Raw genomic sequence first — 22,298 nt, forward strand, 5'->3', positions numbered from 1 at the left:
GAATTCCATACACTTACAAGTACTGGCTTCGATCATGGCTGCTCGAAGCCACAATGCAAATGTTTGTGATGTAGGTGAAACACACCTACACATACACATAAATGTTAGGTATATATTATATAAAAGGAAATAGTAAGCACTTACCACACAAACTGAACATTTCTACATTTTGCAGACTGGTTGCATGCTTGCTGGAAAAAGAAAGATGTCATCATACACATCCGATCTTTTGTTACTCCAATGAACATATGGTCAGGCCAGGAAATACATACATTTTTATTTTGTGTGGTAAGCATTTACTGTTTCCTTCCATTAATATTATCCACTTTTTTGCCTTTTTTTTTTTAACATACACACATATCATTTATGATATTTATGGCACTCAACCCCCTCACCATTTTTTTCTGGGAATGTCCCTCGACTTAACCAAGTGTATATTTCCGATGTTTTGTTATGGCAGGTTTGAAGTTGGCCATAATGAAAATGCATCAATTAAGTTTTGTTCAGTTGCATATCTAGTTCAGACCTCCAAGTTATTTAGCTATTGAGAATGTGTATAGCACAAGAAATGTCAATTCTTTTGCCTGACATTTGGAAATGATTAGACCAATTTTGATCAGATATAATTCCAAACCAAGACATCCAGCACCTATTAAAATTTGACCTAAAAATTCCTAAATTTCCGCTTGGCACTCCACACACTTTTCTCTCTCTCTCTCTCTCTCTCTCTCTCTCTCTCTCTCTCTCTCTCTCTCTCTCTCTCTCTCTCTCTCTCTCTCTTTCTCTCTCTCCCCCAACTCATATTCCAAAATTTCAATTGTCGATTCTTAGCTAAAGTGATGCCCCAAAATTTCTGTAATTTTGTTGAGAACATAAGACCAAAAATTGTTTTACTTTCAGGTGTGTTATTGCTTCAAAATCTTTGGGACTGGATAAGAATTTACCACAATCTGACAAGAAGCATGCATGTTCATTGTGTAGTAAAACGTGTTATGCCTCAAGTGATTTGAAAAGGCATATGAGAACACATACAGGGGAAAAACCTTTCAAGTGCCATATGTGCGGAAGATACTTCAGTCGGAAGAGTAGCCTGAAAACCCATTATGTTGTTCACAGGCAGGACGCACCTTTTGTGTGTAGTGTTTGCAGTAGGCGTTATGCCACAGAAGAGAAACTGAAGAAGCACATCAAAATCCATTCATCTGAACAGTTATTATTAAAACTTATGAACACTAGTACAAGTTGAACTTTCATTTTTTTTAGAAGCTGTGAACTAGAGAAGAAAAATAAAATGCTACAAAGAGAAGTCTGTACTTATTTTCATTTCAAAAACATATCAGTTTGACATTACAGTGGTACCCCAATTTTATGTTCCCTAGTTTTACAGTTTCCCGCATTTTAAGTTCTTTCAACTTGGTCCCATGAAAAACATACAATCAAGGTTTCACTGTATACCTAAATATGTGTCAGTTTGACAGGTACAGGGAAGATAATCAATCATACCCAATATACTCATTGTTCCATGTACAAGGGTTGATCAAATGAAAAGGTACAAAACGACACTGTCGGTGCAAATGAATACTTTATTCAAAGTATCCTCCATAGGCCTGAGCACATTGATCCCAGTGATGAACGAGCCGAATGATTCCTTTTTCCCAGAATTCCTTTGGCCGTGACGTGACCCAGTCCTTCACAGCGTCCTTATTTCATCGTCCGAGGTGAAGCGCTTTCCTTTGAGATGCTTTTTCAGGGGACCAAACACATGGAAGTCACAGGGGGATAAGTCCGGACTGTAGGGTGGATGGTCTAGCTGCCCCCACTTGAACCTGGCCAGTTCCACGTGTGTGACCCTGGAGACGTGTGGACATGCGTTATCATGGAGCAGAACCACACCCTCCGTGAACAGCCCCGGTTGTTCGTCTTCCCCATAAATGTTCACCATCCGGCGATGAATATCGGCCGGTTTAACACCTTCCGCTGTCAGAAAACGAATAACGCCTCGCTGCTCCTCAACAGTCGAATTTGCCAATGTTAACGCCATCCTGTCCGAACACGCACTGCCACGTCACTTGGATGGCACTCTGTATCGGAGCCTCTGCTCTCTCCTGCGCATGCACGTTCCCCTGCATGCTCCGATGCCGCGTGGCGACTCCAATCGCACCCCTACATATCACGCTACGTTCTCCCATCGTGGCATCGGTATTATATAAACGATTCCGTTGTTACGACGTTTCGTACCTTTTCATTTGATCAACCCTTGTAAAAGTTAAAAACATGATTGATTTTACTGCCTTTCTGGAAGTTTCGTAAGGCATTTACTGGTTGGATTTCACTCACTGTACTTGTTTTCGTCAGTGTGTTACATCGCACTAGCTTAGGCGGTGCTTTGGTCTATTCCCGTCTTTGTTGTTAACATTGGTTTGGATAACGTGGGTGCTATTTCTTGGAGGTTTGGCTTCTTATCTTGAAAGATGGGAGGCATGCCCAGTTGGGGTGGGTGGAGTTGTATTCATTTAATAGCATGGAGCCAAGTATTATTTAAGGCTACAAGGTTGGTGTTCAGGTGTATGTGGATGGTTATCATTAAGTTTTCTTAAGTTATTCTTTCCAGAGTTGAGCTCACTTGCATAACAAATTTGTAGTAGGCTATTGTTTTTTTCGGCCAAAGCCAAATCCAACAAGGTGACCACACATAAGCCACTTTTTGCATTGTGATTGGTGTAGTTGTATTTGAAGGTAGTTCAGTGTGATGCTGTGAAAGGGGGGGGGGGGGTTGCATATATTGTCAAGCTGTGTCTGCCTAGGACTTTAAATTTGTGTGCCAATTGGCCCGGTGGTCAGGTAGTAGCGGATAAGTTACACGTCCGCAAGGTTCTGCATTCAATTCTCCTTTGGTTGTCAATGTAATTTTTTAAGTCCACTAATATTAGTATATTATATTATTTTTATTACATTCTATATATAACTTATTGAAATAAAAGTTCATTTATATTTTGGGTGGAAAAATACTCCTTTATTAATGTTTCTTTTGAAACATTTCCATATGAAATTATCCACATGTTATTTTCAACAATATATGTATACCGAAAGGTATACATTTTCATTTTTTGGAGAAAAAGTTCACGAAACAAAACACAATAATACTGTTCACAAGCAATACTTTTATTTAGTGGTAATTATTGTGAAAGAATCAAGACAAAGTATTGCTGTACAATTCACACAGGAAATAATACCAAATTTTCCAATAAATATGTGTTAGAGTTTGAAAAGAAGAAAAAAGTAGGGGCAATCGAACACAGAACCTTTGACACTTGAAAACAATATCATCCCTTAATGAGGCATGCATGCAAAGATTCGAAACTTTGAAGTATTTTTTCTCGAAAATGGCTGGCTAGTGCATGCTAGTACCTTAGTATATTAATACCTATAGGTACCCTACAATTACATGAAGTCCCATTCCCAAACTCAATTTCCCAAGCTGTACATATATTGTTGCTCAAAGTTGTTTGGAATATATATGAATAGTAGTATTTGAGTATTACAATTTTCATATCATAAAATCCAATTCTACCACAGAATGTTCATCCAAAATTAATGAGAATAGCATTATGATTGGTAGGAGTATGCATATTTTGTTTTTGATGTAAACACGAAATTTGAAGTAACACATTCTACTGTTAATTTTTTTACGTTTTTATAAGATGTGTGTGCATTTTGCTACCATACTTTGTCACAAAATGATGCGAAATAACTGCAAAATGCGAAATAAACTCTTAAGCACGGAATTGAGGGTTTATTTACTGACACAGCACTTTCTAAGGTCTGAATTATCTTGTGAGTTTTGTGAGTTATGTAAATTGTGGAAAATTGGTTAGTTCTGCTGTAAATATTGGAGAAGCAAAAATTAACTCCTTTACACAGGAAGAAACTTAATACTCTGATAACTATATCAATGTGTTATTAGAAGTGAAATATTAATTTTGTGTAATAAGTATAGTTTTTAAATGAAATTTAGATTTTTATTCACCATTTTAGACCGAAAAGCCATATTATGTACTGCTTTTGGTTCTGAAATATGCCAAGCTTTTGTACTGAAATCTTGATCTTTTATTCACCATAAATATGTGGCTTAATGATAAGTAAAGTTTGGAATAAAGTTTTTTTCTTTTGTGTAGTGATTATGATATTTAAATAAATTACTGTGATTGTTGCTTCACTTCACTATAATACAGTTCATTCAAAAAGTAACTATACACCCGTCATGCACTAGTACAACAATACATAACATCGACTTACCTTAGAGTAGTTGTTGGAAATGGTTCCCATGAACATCCAGACATACCTACACGTGTTTCTTTGTGATCTCAAAGATTCTCACGAGTTGTTCATGTGGAATGTTCTTGGTGAAATCGCGAATAGCAGTTTGAAGTTCCTGGAGCCTGTGTGGGTTTCCTCAATAAACATTACTTTTTGCATAACCCCAGAAGCAAAAATCTGGTGGGCTTAAGTCCGGACAATGAAGCCCTTAAAAATGATTCAATCTCCGAAAACCTCTTGCGGTAACTTCATGGATTGCCCCGTCTTGTTGAATCCAAGCATTATTAATTTCGTCCTCGGTTAGCTCTCCCATGAACTGATGAATGATTTCGCAATAACGAGCTGAATTTATTGTTTCTCCGAAGAATATTGGGCCGATTATTCTTCTCCTGGATATTGCAATCCACACCCCAATCTTCTGGTCATGCAGAGGAATTTCATGTGCGGTATGTGGTTTGTTGGCAGACCATAAACGTGAGTTCTGTGCATGCACATACCCTGATAAATGGAACCATGCTTCATTGGTATAGAAAACATAGTCCAAAATATTGTCAGCTAGAAACTGTTGTAATATTCGTCGTTCAATGGCTACGAATACACAATGAACAACAAAGAACCAGACACATCTTCTCGTCTCAAAGCACGAGCCTGACTGGCTCATGGAAGCAAACTGCACACAATGCAGGATTACCAACCTTTGCAGTGCACTGAATACAATCCCTCAACATATAATCGTGTTTGTATAGGTGTATAGTTACTTTTTGAATGCACTGTACAATTAACATTCATAATCTTCACTATTGCTAAAAGTTGTCAGAAACAGAAGTTCAGAGGAGAAAAATAAAATTTTAGTTTTTGTGCAGAATTCTTAAAGAGAAAAAGCAACTATTATGTATGTTTATATTTGCATTGCAGAATAGCCAGAGTTCTAAAACCGAAATTGTTTTATTTCAGCTTTTTTACTTCCCCAGACAAGAAGTCATCAGAGTCTGTGACCTCTGAAAAGAAGCATGTTTGTTCTTGGTGTGGCAAACAATTTCATTATGTGAGTGAACTCAAGAGGCACATCACAATACACACAGGGGAAAAATCCTTTCAGTGCCATCTGTGCAAGAGAAGATTCGCTCGGAAGTATAGTTTGACAAATCATTTCTTGGTTCACAGACCGGAAACACCATATGTTTGTGGCATTTGTAGTAGAAATTTCGACACTGAGGAGAAATTGAAGGACCACCATAGTATAGCACACACATAAATAGATGTCATTGAAATAAAATTTAGTTTTGTTTCATCTGAAGAAACTATGAGATTATGGAATAAATGATTTCTCAATGGAAGTCTTATTTAACTTATTTTCAATATTTTTAACTTCAGTATCACCTTTTTTTTTTTCTCCTGTATTGCTTATTTTATCTTGCTTGTTTTCTACCTCTACCTCTTGAATTAATCTGTGATAAGACTGAATGTTGGAGTGCCAGATGGTTGAAAAAACACAATGATCCATGCCTTATCTAGATTTGGATCATGTTCAGTTGACTACTCCACGAGATGCTGACAGATAGAGGGATGATCAGAAAAAAGAATACCAAGCCTGTAAATTCCAGTAGGTATTTATTAGACAAATACAAATGGACTCGCGTGAAAGGATACTTCATACACTGCTTTTCAACATAGTCTCCTCCACAGTTCAAGCTTTTATCCCAGCTCTTCACGAAGTTCATTATTCTGCTCTAAAACCACTTAGTTTTCCTAACTTCTAAGAGTTCATATTGAGCACTAGCATTAGTGCTTTGAAGTCACAGCTGCAAATATTTTGAAAGATATGTCTTTATTATCTGCTAGGTAAAAGTCTATTGTCTTCTATGGGCGAATATTACTTGGTCATTACTGTTCATAGGTTAAACACTGGCCAAAATGTTAGTGTCAGTGGAAGAACTTAAAGTGTACTTCCTGGGAAGTTCCTCAAATTCCAGGGTTTGTTATCACTGGAAGTTAAACATGGATTCTGCAATTTAGTGCTCAAATAATAACCCATTGGCTGTTACCATTGCAGATCAACACATCGAAAGACAACATTTAAACTTAATGATAGTTTATTATGGATACAAAGTATTTCATTTTGGTTGTACTATTTTGTTTCATATTGTGCTTTATAGGATCAGAAGTGATGGATATGATACTAAGTCTGTACTTATAATGGAAAAGATGTTTCTACAGGATGGCTACTCACTGGGAATTCCTTGAATTCCAGGAATTATTTATACTTTCTGCAAACATAGTTCAGAAAGTATAAATACAATAATACAATACAATACAATAATTTAGTAATGTATAACTATTCAATATTATATATTATTAAATTATTGTATTATTGTATGTATACTTTCTGAACAATGTTTGCAGGTTTAATAAACCCATGGATATGTACTTTACTTATGTTGAAATTTTCAATTGAATTGCATTAGTGGTTCCGAAGATTCAGCATTTAAAAAAATGCTGTGCGAATGTACCATGTTTCTGAGTTTAAAATTACCGCCCAGGCGTTTGACTTCTGGGTATTAAAATTCCATCCTTAGGGGTTAAAGAAACTTTGAATATGTACACAATTTAGTGTCCACATCGCTCCATGTTGCATATATGTGAAACATATATCATGCATGAAAGTTGTACATGTTAATGTAAAAAAGAATTATATTGGAATGCATTTGACAAGCATTTTCTGTCTCAAAAACAGTTTGTGTGCTTGTTTTCCATTATTAACCTTTTGGGTCCCAAGCGTCTCGGTCGAGATACCCAAATGTAACCCTCGCGGTCCCAAGCATCTCGATCAAGATGCTGGTCAAGGTCGTACTTTTTATGTTATAACTTTTCTATTTTTGGCTAGAATTTCGATTTTTTTTTATATTGTTCCTAACACATGTATTTAACAGAAATGTTTCTTGCACCTTTTTTTTTTCTTATGAAAATGGAGGGGAAAAGGCGGGAAAATGGACTTCTGTTTTGCATCTCTTTTCAAGGGAAAATTTTTGCTGACAAAGGAAGACCGGCTTTGTTGTTCTAAAGCAATGCTTTTCACTCCCGCCTGGTAATTGCATTCCAAGGAAGCTTGTTTGTCAGTATCCAATGTCAAGCAGGGGGTGGGGGAGGGGGAAGACTGGTTGTTCAATCTGCCTTGTGAGAATGGAATTTCGAGGCGTGCTGAAGGAAACCTTTGTTTTTGAGCACAAGTGTTCCACAAGTTGCAACACAGGTTACCCTGCATTGTCTAAAAATAGAATTTCAAGCAGCTGCAAGAATCGGCACTCATTTTTCACTGCGTTCTAGCTTTTCGTGTGTGAAAGTTGTGGGTAGGTGTGTGTCATTTTGTGCCCAAGTGCTAGGATATTTTTTGAGTGAAGTGACAGACTTCCAAGGACTTTTTTTGTCATTTATGTGTTTTTCTTGTGGTGTGAAAAGTGTGCTAGTGTTGTTTGTGCCTCCTGTGTCTCCAAAAGGCTTATAGTCGGCCATGGCTGCCCCCGGTGATCTCCGTTCTGATGAAATCCGAGATGAGCTGGAGGATATGGATACAGACTCCGAGTGGGATGAAGAAGAGCTTGACATTCCCTCTGATATATCATCAGAATCTGATTCTGATGATGTCACAAATACGTTCCCTTCCCTTCCCCTCCTCCTGCTCCATCCGACTGGCAACCCCCTTCCCGAACTGGTAGAACTGCTCCCAACCCTCAACCTTTCCTAGGACAGACTGGACTGAAAGTTCAACACATTGACGATGCATCCTCTTCCTTGAACTTCTTTTCCTTGACTTTCTCCGAAGAAATCTTCCAGCATCTGGTGACTGAGACCAATAGGTACTACCACCAACATATCACAAAGCACCCAACGACATGCCAGCGATAATTTCTATGTGCATTTTGAAATTTTCATATCCTTTTTTTTTTTTTGGGGGGGGGTGGAGAAACCCATTTTTTTTTAAAATTATTTTTCAGGGGATATCCCCACTTTCCCCCTCCATATATACACCGAATGTGCATAAATTATATATCGTCTGAATCCGTGATTCATTCTGCGTACAACGGTATATCTTTCATATCTCTAGTGCATTTAGTTTCTGAACTATAGTCATTTCAATATAACTCTGCATTTCACTCAATTCCGAAGCTTGAGACAGTGGCATACAAGCCTTTCGTTTCAGGTGTACAACTCGTGTTACATTGGTCATATGACAATGATGCACATATTTTTCTGTTTCTTACATGCCAGCGATAATTTTTATGTGCATTTTGAACTTTTCATATCCTTTTTTTTCGGGGTTGGGCAGGGGGGAGAAACCCAATTTTTTTTTTAAAAAAAAAGTATTTTTCAGGGGATTCCCCCCCTTCCCCCTCCATATGTACGCCGAATGTGCATAAATTATATATCGTCTGCATCTGTGATTCATTCTGCGTACAACGGTATATCGTTCATATCTCCAGGGCAAATAGTCTGAACTAAAGTCATTTCAAGGTACCGCTGCATTTTGAAGCTTGAATCAGTGGCGTGCCGACCATTCCTTTTTGGGGTACAACTCACGTTACATTGGTCATATGATAATCATGCAAATATTTTTGTTTTCCTTACATGTCAGTGATCATTTCCATGTGCATGTCAACACTGTCATGTACTTTTTCTTGGGGGGAGGTGGGGACCCATTTTTTTCCAAAATTTTGGAATTTTGAGAGTTAGCCCCTCCCCCCACCACATATGCACCGAATTTGCATAAATTTCATATACTCTGAATCTCTGGTTTATTCCGCGTATAACGGTATATCACTCATCTCTCTAGGGCAATTAGCCTCCGATCTACACTCGTTTAATTGAAACTCTTCATTTTGCTCAATATCGGCTCGGGACCAATAGGGTTACATGTGAAAATGGCCTTGTGACTCAAATGGTTAATGTGAAATTGAATGTGTTGAAAAAATAATTGAAATCATTTATTTGAACACAAAGGTTTAGCACCAACTTCTCCCAGCTTTTTGCATAATTTACAAGGATAATAACATCTTTGATACTACTACTACTACTCCTACTACTACTACTAATAATAGTAATAAGGATGTTTGTGAGTGTCCATTCATCATTTTCATCATATCACTCATTCCAATCTTCGCACATTAGCCAAAAGTAGCACAAGAAGCGAAGCAAAATAAAGCAAATCAATGATAATAATAATATTATAATAACATTATTATTATTAACACTATTATTATTAGTGGTAGTATTAGTACATAGACAAAAATTCGTTGTTGCCCCTCTGATTGTAAACAGAAACTCAGCAGCTTAAATTAAATATTTTAATTATATTACATATACCGTTTAATTGAATTAGAATTTTTGGATGTTGAAATCACATAGACCCTAACTAACTAACTAACTCCCTAGCCTTCTTAAACCCGAAGGTTCATGGCTGCAGCAACACAGGCCTTCCATCTGTCCCTATCTTGAGCAAGTTCTATATACTCTTTTCCATCCCTACCGATTTCCCTTAGGTCCATCTCAACGTTGTCCCTCCATCTTCGTCTTGGCCTTCCTACAGGTCTCTTACCATCAGGTTTCCCAACAAGAATCCTGTAAACTCCTCTTTCCTCTCCCATTCGTGCCACATGGCCTGCCCACCTAAGTCTTCTTGATTTAATTATTCTAATAATATCTGGACATGAATACAAATTATGTAGTTCTAAATTATGTAACCTTCTCCACTCACCTGTCTCCTCATCCCTTTTAAGTCCAAATACTTTCCTAAGGATCCTATTTTCAAATACTCTCAATTTATGTTCCTCTTTCAATGTAAGGGACCAAGTTTCACATCCATATAATACTACAGGCAAAATTACTGTTTTGTATATTTTAACTTTTAGTTTCTTAGATATTAAACGAGAAGACAAAAGTTTATGAAGAGAGAAGTAACATGCATTTCCTGAATTAAGCCTACTTTTTATTTCCTCTTTAATATAATTTTCATTTGTTAATATTACTCCTAAGTATTTAAATTTGGAAACTGGTTCAAACGAGTTGTTATCAATAATTAGATTTTGATTATTACCTAACACTTGGTTTCGGCCTGTAAGCATATATTTAGTTTTCTCTTTGTTAACTTCCAAACCTATCTCTTTAGCAGTTTTGAAAAATATTTTAGCATTATTCTTAATTGTATTCACATCATCCCCCAGTAAGTCTACATCATCTGCATATGCTAATAACTGAGTCACACCATTTAATTTTAGTCCTTCTTTAGTTTCTTTTACCTTCCTAACAGCATATTCTAAGGCAAAATTAAAGAGCAATGGAGATAATGCATCTCCTTGTTTTAACCCATCATGAATTGTAAATTTGTCAGACATATTAATACCCACACGAATCTTACTTTCTGTTTCACTGGTGCATATTTTTATCATACTAACAAGTTTCTTAGGTATTCCAAACTCTACTAATATATTATATAATTTATCTCTTTTGACCGAATCATATGCTTTTTTGAAATCAATGAATAGCTGATGGACATTTTGATTATATTCCCACTTTTTTTCAAGTGTCTGTCTGATGTGAAAAATTTGATCTGTAGTTTATCTGTTACGTTTAAATCCACATTGATAATCACCTATAATTTCATTAGCATATGGGGTTAGTCTTGTTAAAAGAATGTTTGATAATATTTTATATGTTGTTGAGAGTAGAGAAATTCCACGGTAATTATTGCAATTCATTTTATCACCTTTTTTAAACACAGGAACAATTAAGGATTCTTTCCACTGTTGAGGGATTTCTTCTTTATTCCATATTAAACAAATTAATTTATGAATTTGACATATTAATGAATTTCCACCATATTTAATTAACTCAGCTGGTATTAAATCAATGCCAGGTGCTTTGTTATTCTTTAGCCTTTTAATAGCATCTTTAACTTCAGTCAAGTTAGGTTCTGGAACTAAAGGTTCTGCTGTGTGGACTTCATTTACTTCTGATTTATCTCCTACATGGACATTTAAAAGGTCATTAAAGTAGTTCTTCCATCTATTTAGAATATCGCTTGGGTCAGCTAGAAAATCACCGTCCTTATCTTTTATCAAGTTTACTTTAGGTTGCCACCCCTTTCTAAACTCATTTACACCTTTATATAAATCTCTGATATTTTTATTTTTGCTGTTTGTTTCAATTTCGTTAATTTTGCTTTTCAAGTAATCTCTTTTTTTACTTCTAAACGTGCGGTTAACTTCTCGCTTTACTCTATTATAATTGTTTAGATTTGTATCATCAGAGTTATTTAACCACGTAAGTCTAGCCTGATTTCTTATTTCTATTAGATTATGACATTCATTATCAAACCATGGCTTACTTTTTCTCGGTTTATGGTATCCTATACTTTCTTTAGCTGCTGATTCTATTGCATTACGTATGTGCTCCCATTTCTTATTTACGTCTGTTTCATTTATATTTTCATCATCATTTAAATCCTGCAAAACATCAAATCTATTTGACAGTTTAATTTGGTAATCTTTCTTAATTCTTTCATCAGTAAACTTTCCTGTATCAAATTTTAGAACTTTTAGATTTTGTTGTTTATGATTTATCACTGACAGTCTTTCTCTTAATTTAGCAATTACTAAATAATGGTCACTGGCACAGTCAGCACCTCTATGCGTACGAACGTCAATTATACTAGTATGCCTTCTCTTATCAATGAGAATATGATCTATTTGATTATGAGTTTTACCATCTGGAGAAGACCAGGTATATTTATGGATATCTTTATGTTTAAAAGTGGTACTTTTCACAATTAAATTCTTTGAGGTTGCAAAAGTAATCAATCTTATACCATTATCATTACTTAATTCATGAAGACTTTCTTTACCAATCGTGGGTTTAAATGTCTCTTCTTTGCCAATCTGTGCATTACAGTCACCTAATAGAATTTTCATATCATACTGAGAAAATTTATCAAAGACCTGATCTAACTCTGTATAAAAATGATCTTTAGTATTATCATCTTTATCTTCCGTTGGTGCATGTATGTTTATTAAAATAATTTTACACCACCTACCCTGTAAAACTGCATATGATATCCTATCATTAATAAATTGTACTGTTTTAAGAGCCGAGATAATTCTATTATTTATGAAAAAGCCTGTTCCAAAATTATGATTTTCAGTACCACCATAGAAAAAAGTATAATTTTTAGTTTTACAATTCCCTTCTCCTGGCCACCTAACTTCCTGGACAGCTACTATATCTAATTTATACTTAACTATCTCATTAACTGTACACTGAAATGCCCCAGGCCGGTAAAGGCTCAGAACATTCCAGGTGCCTAATTTAATATCCTTATTTCTAACGTAGATCTTATCCTCAGTCCAGGGACCTCCCAAAGTAGTCCCCACCCGGAGATCCGAACGGGGGACTATTTTACCTCCGGAATATTTTACCTTGGGAACATCCATGGCCTTATATTGCTGTTTCTTGACATTGTTTTTTTTTACAGTGCAGAGTTGTCAGCTCTACGCCTAACCCCCAATATGAATGGAGGAACTACTACACAAGACAAACACAAACACATTAGACAGCACAATTACTACACAAGACGAACACAAACACATCACAACTATAACACAATATAAATACAAACATACCACAACTACTACACAATATAAACATAAACAAACTACACACCACAACTACTACACAAGACAAACACAAACAAATTAGACAGCATAACTACTACGCAAGACAAAACAAACATATTAAACAGCACAACTACTACACACACATACTAGACAGTACAACTACAACACATGATACATACATACACATTACCGATACTACACAAGACAAACAGAAATACATTAGACAGCATAACTACTACATAAGATAAACACAAACACATTAGACAACACAACTACTACACAAGACAATCCCAACCACACTAGACAGCACACCTACTACAACTAAATTCATACTGGCAGAGTAAAAGTCAAGGTTTCTACAAATAAAGTTTGTTTTACGTCACCATGATCGTCAACGAGAATCGAAACCGGAAGCTCTTGGTTACGAGGAGGATAAATATTATACGTATATGTATAATATCGAATTTTTCGTGTTAAATTATAACTTCTCACCAAATTATTATTTCTCACAATTCGACTTAACAAGTTCTGACAACAATAAATTGAAACTTATACTTTTTCAATTTTTCTCAGCTCCATCCAAAACTACAAATCAAACATATCATACTGAGAAAATTTATCAAAGACCTGTTCTAACTCTGTATGAAATGTCTGTGTGAATGTTAGAGATGAAAAATAATAATGTGAATCAAAAATTTGTAGCATTTATGGATACTGTGTACGATCTAAATGCATTATATAAATAGAGTTGTATAAATGATCTTGGTTTCATTGTACATAAGAATATGAAGGACGCTGTACTCAATTTCACACCGATAAACGAGAGAATGTGCACCATGAGAGTCAAAGGAAGAATGTTTAACATCACAGTAATCTGTGCATATGCACTAAATGAAGAGATGAGATTAGTTTTATGATAATTTGCAGTATGTTTATGATACAGCACCACAACCAACATGATGTAAAATTATTTACAAGAGATGTAAATGCGAAAAAAGGAAAAGAGAAATTTCCAGAAAAATAATTGGTAAAGGAAGCTTACACAGTGATAGTAAAGCAAAGAGATGAAAGCAAAAGAATGGTAGTTAAAAGTAATAAGTTGCAAAGAAAAAACATTAAGAATTATGTGTTGTTCGTAAATTGAAATACAGATAGTGTTGTCTGACTACAATTCGCGTGGCTCAGCTCTGCGTTCTTGCCACGATTGCCTGTGAGTTTGTCTGTCAAAATTATATTTATGTGATTGTCTTTGAAAATTCATCTTCACGTGGGTGTGTCTGCGAAAACCATTTTTCTATGGAGTCTTTGCGAAAATCATTTCTATGCCGCAGAATGTGAAAACCGAACACCATATTTTGCTGAACTGTTTACGAAAACCATCTTTATGTATGTGTACTTAAGAAAAAAAATTATGTGGACGTGTCTGCAAAAACATATTTGTGTGGGCGTGTTTAAGAAAACCATCTCTACATGGGTGTATCTGCAAAAACTCTTTGGGATTGTGTCTGCAGAAACCTTACTTATGTTGGTGTGAGTGTGCAAAAACAGATTTTATGTGGCGTGTTCGATACAACACTCCTTATTCTTTATGTCGGAGTGTCTGCCTGCGAAAATCATCTTTATACATCTGTATTGCTAATATGTTTAGTGAAGAGTTTTTGTATGTTTTTGGTAATTTTAGTGAAGAGTTTGCACTTGTTTGTTGTTTGATTTTATCATTGTCGCTTATTGGTATTATTATCACATAGACCCTTTATATTATTAAGATATTTGTATGTGGATGTTGAGAGGCAGTAATATGTAAGGTTGAAATAGAGAAAACATCTGCTTGAATTTTTGGAAAGTTCGCCTTGAAAACCGTGAATTATACTTGAATTTTATTATGGTCCTGGAGTGGCCACCCTGTTCTAATTCATTTCAACATGCCAAGGTTGCTTCCTGTAAAACAACTGTAGTCGCAGTCAGTGTCTGAGGACTGTGCAGGAGCTGAAAGAAGCGATGATGGAAAAAATTGCAGGAATAGACCTGCTGCAATGCATGTTTGACAATTTCATTATGCACCTAAACTGCATTGACTGTAATTGAGGCCAACCTGACTATGCTGTGTTTAGAAAGTAATTTTGTAACTTTATAACACTGAAATTATAATGAATAATAAAGGCATGTTTTGTGCTCTTAAGTGATATATTCATTATTCTCCTCACCATCCCCTGTCATTAAATAACAGTCTTGAAATTGAGCAAGTTGGTCACATGTGTCATCCTGTACAACAGAAGTCCAATGAGTGATACACACATTCTGCAGTACCTTAGGTCTGGTTGGAGTATAACATTTGTTGTCTTTGCTTTTTCCAATAGTTGTTATAATCATAAATACAGAAGAAGAAACTCAAGTTCTAGGTAGGGTGGAAGAGTATAAAATTTTAACCAACACCGCTGTAGAATACTTATAAAATTTACTAACACTGATAACCAGTATACTACTTAGCCACACCTTCAATGAAAGCTGTGAATGGTATTAATGTATGTAGCCAGGTGCCCGTCATAGAAAAAGAAGCTGCATATTTAAACTAAAGCATGTTCATTAACAAATGACATTTACATTAAAAAATACAGGTTATGTATAGCAATATCAGATCAGTAAATATTATCAGTAATTTTAAGGACATACATATAACATAGATACTGATGGAGTACACATCTATTTGTACTGTTAATGTAGCATTTGTTAATAAAAAAATATGCATATTAATCATTTTAGTAGTAACATGTTGCTCCGGCAAATCATAAAACCCAAAATTATTTTACTTCCAGAATTGCAATTTCTTCAAATGTTCTGGTATTGGACAAGGAATCCAAAAAGAGGCATGGCTGTTCTTGGTGCGGGAAACAATTTGATTTCCCAGTTCACCTTAAGAGACACATCAGAACCCACACAGGGGAGAAACCCTTTAAGTGTCATCTGTGCGGAAGAGGCTTCAGCCAGAAGAGTGATCTAAGAGTCCATTCCATTGTTCACAGACCAGACACACCATTCTTTTGCAGAGTTTGTAGTAGGAGTTATAACACAGAACAGAAACTCAAGGAACATAGTATTATTCATTCATGTAAAATGTTGCCCTAGCACAGGAGGAAACTGAACTTTTTCATTTTTGTTTAGAAATCTTGGAGAGCAAAATAAATGATTTATTAACCAAGTGTTTTTTAATCGTAATTTTAAAAACGTTTCAGTACCTCTGCTACACTTCGTACTATAGTGTAGTAACGTTTTCCCCACGAGTTATATTCCTAATTCTACACAGGAGGGCCCATCCCCCCTGAGGCCCATGACACATCTTCCCCCCACCCAAATAATGCCATGTGTCCCCCCTAAAATCATGTTATGTATCTCTCCAAATTATGTCATTCGTCCATGTAATAATCCCTTAAAATATTTAATTACGACAGCATGACTACTGAAAGTAACTTTTTCTTAGCTTTACTGAACAGTATACTTGATCTGCTCCTCCTCCCTAAACAGGAGTGCCCATCAACCCAAGAACATGGAGTGCATTACCCACCCCCCCCCCCTCAAATCTTTCATCATAATCCCCCAAAATAGTTTGGATGAATACGTAATAACTTATGTTTATTTGGATACAATACGATACCATGTTAAACTGTCCAAATTTTTTTAATTATTCTATCTTTGAAATAACGAAAAGCTAGCACTGGTTGAATGAAATGAGTAAGATTTATAAAACCAACAATTTGAGTATTTTACACCAATTGTTACACAACTTAAGATAAAGATAGAAAATTCAACCTGGGCAAAGCAAATAGCATGCTGAAGCGGTGTGACCAATTCAATTATTGTTTCACGAGACATAACAGAAGCGTCGCTAAAAATTCCTAGGCTCAGGACGAGAATATAACACAGTTCCTCCTACAAAGAACTCGCACCCTCTGTTTGGAAAAAATATAATTATATTTGTATAGTCCATATCAATAATTGCGTGTATTTTGTAGTTAGAAATGCGAATTTGATATTATTAACTTTTCTGTTTCATTGGGTAATGAGCAAAGTGTTACTATATGAAGTACACTTAATACAACTATGACAGCATACAGGGAATCATGCAATAGCATTGCTAATGAAAGTACATCATCCAAATGATGCACCTGCTTTAAATTGAGCAGTATACCAACACTAAGCATTACATTCTAAGAAGTGATGTTATTAATCAATCTGGAGAATATTGTACATGTCTTTAATGCAGCTAGGAGTAAAACTTTACAATCACCTCAGTAAAAACACTGAACACCCATTTCCATAAAACAGTACTGCGAGCGAGAAAATTTTTACATCCATTTCTTTGCAGGATTTCGAGAATATTAATTTAATGGGGTGTCCATACTTTCTTAAGATCCCACGATATACACAGTGCGGCAATTTGAAATCGGGACTGGTGCTGTAAAAAATAAACAAGTGTTTCATAGAAAGTTACTTACCTGGGATCATTTAAAGTAGGACCCTCCTGCATCCACACATCATCACACCCTGCCTAGCAGTGCATGGAAGGATTACTGGAATTAGTTTTGTGTAATGCTGTTTAAAATCCTTGTTGTAGCCCTCTTGATGGTCGATACGTCATCAAACCAAGGGTGCCCACAAGGGGGGGGGGGGGATTATGGTGCAGGATAGGCCATCGAGATTTGGGGGGGTGGGATTTTTCCCTTCAAATAATATAAAATTCAACATTTATATATTTTTCCAAAATATATGTAAAGATTTTACACCATGAATGCACCATATGTAATCCATTAGATGAAAAAAAGAAAGTGTTTAAAGGTATTATCGAAAGGGGGTTGGGGTGGGGGGAGATATCCAACTTTTACATAATAGGCCATAATTGACATGTGGGTTCTGGGGGGGGGTGAAATTCTGAATTAAATTTTTAGGGGGACAGTATCCAACTCTAGATCTGCCGGGTATTTTAGTTAGAAAGGCACTGAGCATTAAATTAAGGGGATATCCAATTCTTGTGAATTAATTTTTTTGGATGAGGCAATATCCACTCTCAACAGTAAGTCTAAAATTCATTGAGTTTTAAATTTAAAAGAGGGGGGGATAGAGAGTGTTAAATCTTAGATTTTCAAGGGATTTCTGTAGTGGAGAGAGAGTTCGAACATCAAATTTTGGATACTGTATTTAGTGATATTTTCGACTCCGAACGTGCCAAAAAAGAAGCTGGAAAAGACTAAGAAAGTATTGACACCCTATTAAATTAATATTCTTGAAAACCTGCAAAGAAATGGATGTAAAAATTTTCTTGATCGCTTCGCTCACATTCACATGTTGTTAGAATGCATGTTCGGCACTTTCATGATGTGAATGTGAAGTTTTTACACTATAGCTGCATTACAAGACAAGTGATATTCTCGTTTATGATGAACATTTTTAGGGGTGGTCTTGAGTGATAAGCCCCCTGTTTAGGGAGGAGGAGCAGATCAAGTATAGTGTTCTGTAAAGCTAAGAAAGAAGTTACTCTCGGTAATACTTTGTGCGGATTACGATATGTTATATGGTTTGAGGGTGCGAATTATATGATTTGGGGGGGGGTGCATGACATGATTTTGGGGGTGTGCCATTGGCCTTTGGGGGGGGGGATGGGCACCTCTGCATCAAAATGCGAACCTATGAATGCAGATTTCAGTTTAGGAAACAGAAAATAATCACATGGGGCCAGATCTGGTGCATAGGCAAAATGCAACAATATACAAATTCCCTTTTGGGTCAAAAAGTCCTTCTCAATCACAGCCTTGTGACTTGGGCCATTGTCATGAAGCAGACATCAGCTGTCATCATCCCGATTCTCGGACCATCACATGTGTTATTCTTTGCATCAAACGATTCATAACCTCAAGATAAAATACAGCCGTAAGAGTCTGTCTGTAATTTCATTTTTTAGGATTGATTGTCCTCATTTTCTAAACCAATTCCGGTGTTCTCACCATCCTTGCTGCACCCGGATACTCGTTATCTTCAATTGACTCCCATCCATCATGTGAAACACCTGTGCCATTCAAATACATGAGTACAGGATAAATAATTGTCCCCATAAACTTGGCAGCAACATGTGAATTGTTTCCATAGCAGCTTTACCCAGGCATGCACAAAACATGATGTTTGCTCTTCGTTCCATGTTGAAATCACAACACGTTCCCACAATGAACAATGCGACATGTGACAATGTCACTCAAGGTCAATGAGCTCTGCACCAATTGTTCATGAGATACCTCTCCGTTGTTTGCATCACAGAAGGCTTGCACAGTGGCACCACCTACCGAGAAAAGAAATCAGTCTTGATTTCAAATTGCCGCACTATGTATACTCTTTTCCAGTTTCTCTTTTCGCACGTTCGGTGCCGAAAACATGTGGATACCACATCACTTAATATAGTCCTCAAAATATAATATTCGAACTCTCCCCCACTACAGAAATCAATTGACAATCTAAGATTTAACACTTTATTAAGAGCTTCATATCTTCCCCCTTAAATGTAATACTCAATTTTCTTACTAAAATGTGAATCTTAGACATACTGTTGACATTGCCCCTACAAAAAAATTAATTCTCAGTCCCCACACCACAATTTCCGCACCAGTCTAAGACATAATAGTAGTACACAAGAGTTGGATATTCCCTTCCCCAATTTAATTCTCAATCCCCCCTAACTAAAATCCCCGCCAAAGACTTTTCACCGATATTCAAGAGTTCGATTTTGCCCGCTCCACTCCCCCACAATGTTTAATTCTCAATCCCCCCTAGAATCCACATGCCAATTTAAAGCCTAATATTTAAGGGTTGGATAACCCTTCCTCCTCGATAATACATATTATCCGTTACAATTTCCTTGGAAGTCTACAAATTACGAGGCGTATTCATAAAGTAAGTACTGTTGTACTTGCCGCTGTAGCGCTGCAGTCGCGACCGTGTGAGTTCTCGCTGACATCCTTCATCTGTTAGTAAGCCACAGGCAGTCGTGGGAGCAGGTCATGCTTTTTCTTCGTAGGTTTATGAAGGTTTGAAATGTTCAAGGAAAACAATCGGCCTGCCGACTGTGAAGTCCTGTCTGTGCCACCGTCAACTGTGAGAGGTCTTTTTTTTATGTTTAAAGAAGGTCGTGAGACAGTTCACAATGAGCCAAGGAGTGGTTGGCCATCTATTGTGACCGAGGAATTGGTGCGTGCGGTCGACGTGGAAATTCGTGAAAACAGACGCTTCACAATATCGTCGCTTTCCATGGAATTTCCACAAATTTCAAGAAAACAGTCCTCTACGAAATTGTGACAGATCGCCTGGAATCGAAAATTGTGGTCAGCGTTTCGATGATGACGTTGAAGCTGGAGTGCATGGATGGCTTTCATCACATTCTATGACGATGGGATACAAAAACTAGTGCCACGCTATGACAAATGCTTGAAAAATGGTGGAAACTACGTACAAAAGTAGTTTAAGGTCTGTAGAATGCAATTCAAATAAAAAAAGGTACAAAACTATTTTACTTTATTTCTTACACCCTTTCGGTACTTACTTTCCGAATACGTCTCATACTATTTATATAGCAGCAATGGTTAATTGATAAAATAATTCAACATGTACCCATTGCTATATTGTTCACGTGAAATTTCCATCATAAAAATCCTCCCCCCCCCCCCAAAGTTGGGTGAACAATGTGCATCCACAAACCCACCTGTGCCACCCCTGCCCCTAAATATACTTTCGTTTCTTCATCTAATGGATTAAATATGGGGCATTTAAGGTGTACGTTTTTTACATATATTTTAGAAAAACATATAATGTTGAATTTTATATCATTTGAAGGTAAAAAATCTCCCTCCCCAAAAAAATTTCGATAGTGCAGTCTGTGCCATATTCCTCCCTGTGGGCACCCCTGATTCTACATGTACTCTTAAGATTGTAAAGGCTATTTAAGAATGGATGGTGCACAAGTAAAGCTTATTTATTCACACCTAAAGTGGCATTCCTCAATGTATTGACTGAAAGAAGCGATAATTGGAGAAGTTGCAATAACAGATAGAGATCCGCTCCAACATGTATTTGACCATTTCACGGTGCACCTACAGCAGTGCATTGACTGTAATGGAGGCTATCCGAAGTGTGTTGTGTTGAAGAATTAATTTTGTAACATTGTAACTTGAGGTAATAATGATACCATGTTTTGTACCTGTAACTGGTATATTCATTATTCTCCTTACCTCCCCCATCACTAAATAATAGTCTTAAAAATGAGGGATTCTCTCTTATGCCACCCTGTATAACACAAGTTCAAGGAGTAGTGCAAATTGTCTGTCGTACCTTAAGTGTGGATGGAGTATAACATTCATTGTTGTGGGTTTTGCGTGTAGATTTTACAGGCAGAAATGCACAACAAGAAGCATTCTGATTACCAATATACTACCTAGCCAAATGTACTATGAAGGCTGTGAATGGTTCATTCGCCTCTTATTTAATGTGTGTAACCATGTGGGTGCCATAGGAGAAGAAGCTGCACATTTAGACAAATGCATATTCATTTAAAAATGTGACAAAAATGGCATTTGAATTAAAAATTACAGGTTATTTTCAGAAATATCAGGTCAGTAAACTTTATCAGTAATTTTAAGGACATACATATAACATCAGATACTGATAGAGTGTATACCTATTTGTACTATACCTATTTGTACTGTTAATGTAGCTTAGGAAAAATAGTGCATGTTATGCATGTTAGTAGTAACATGTTGCCACGTAGAATACCAACAAATCGTAATACCCAAATTGTTTTACTTTCAGCTTTGCAATTTCTTCAGATCTTCTGGTATTGGATAAGGAATCCAAAAAGAGGCATGCCTGTTCTTGGTGCGGGAAACAATTTGATTACCCAGCTTACCTTAAGAGACACATCAGAACCCACACAGGACAGAAACCCTTTAAGTGCCCTCTGTGCGGAAAAGGCTTCAGCCAGAAGAGTTCTCTGAAAGACCATTCCATGGTTCATAGACCACGCACACCATTCTTTTGCAGAGTTTGTAGTAGGAGTTATAACACAGAGCAGAAACTCAAGGAACATAGTATCATTCATTCATGTAAAATGTTGCCCTAGCACAGGAGGAAACTGAACTTTTGTATTTTTGTCTAGAAACTGTGGAGAGCAAAATAAATGATTTATTAACACAAGTGTTCCTTAATCTTAATTTTAAAAATGTATCAGTACCACTGTTATACTTATGAACTATAGTGTTGTGACATTTTCCCCATGAGCTGTATCCCTAA

The 22,298-nt window shown here is 36.4% G+C and overlaps 1 protein-coding gene across 4 annotated transcripts in view; it reads left to right on the forward strand.

Annotated features, from left to right (window-relative positions):
- The window catches only part of LOC145992028 (uncharacterized), a 222,254-nt gene that overhangs the window by 185,117 nt on the left and 14,839 nt on the right, over positions 1–22,298 (forward strand). Inside the window, exon 4 of one of the 4 annotated variants that reach the window (XM_083128083.1) lies at positions 21,819–22,140. The exons of 1 other annotated variant lie outside the window; for it this stretch is intronic. In XM_083128083.1, the coding sequence (XP_082984209.1) occupies positions 21,819–22,128 (310 nt within the window). In that variant the 3' untranslated portion in view covers positions 22,129–22,140. Of the gene's footprint in view, positions 1–5,271; positions 5,655–15,793; positions 16,137–21,818; positions 22,141–22,298 lie in introns of those variants that run through there. 2 more of the 4 variants (XM_083128084.1, XM_083128087.1) reach the window with 2 other exon arrangements.

Source organism: Lepisma saccharinum, chromosome 9 (assembly GCF_977018435.1).
Source record: "Lepisma saccharinum chromosome 9, izLepSacc3.1, whole genome shotgun sequence".
Classification (NCBI taxonomy): Eukaryota; Metazoa; Arthropoda; class Insecta; order Zygentoma; family Lepismatidae; genus Lepisma; species Lepisma saccharinum.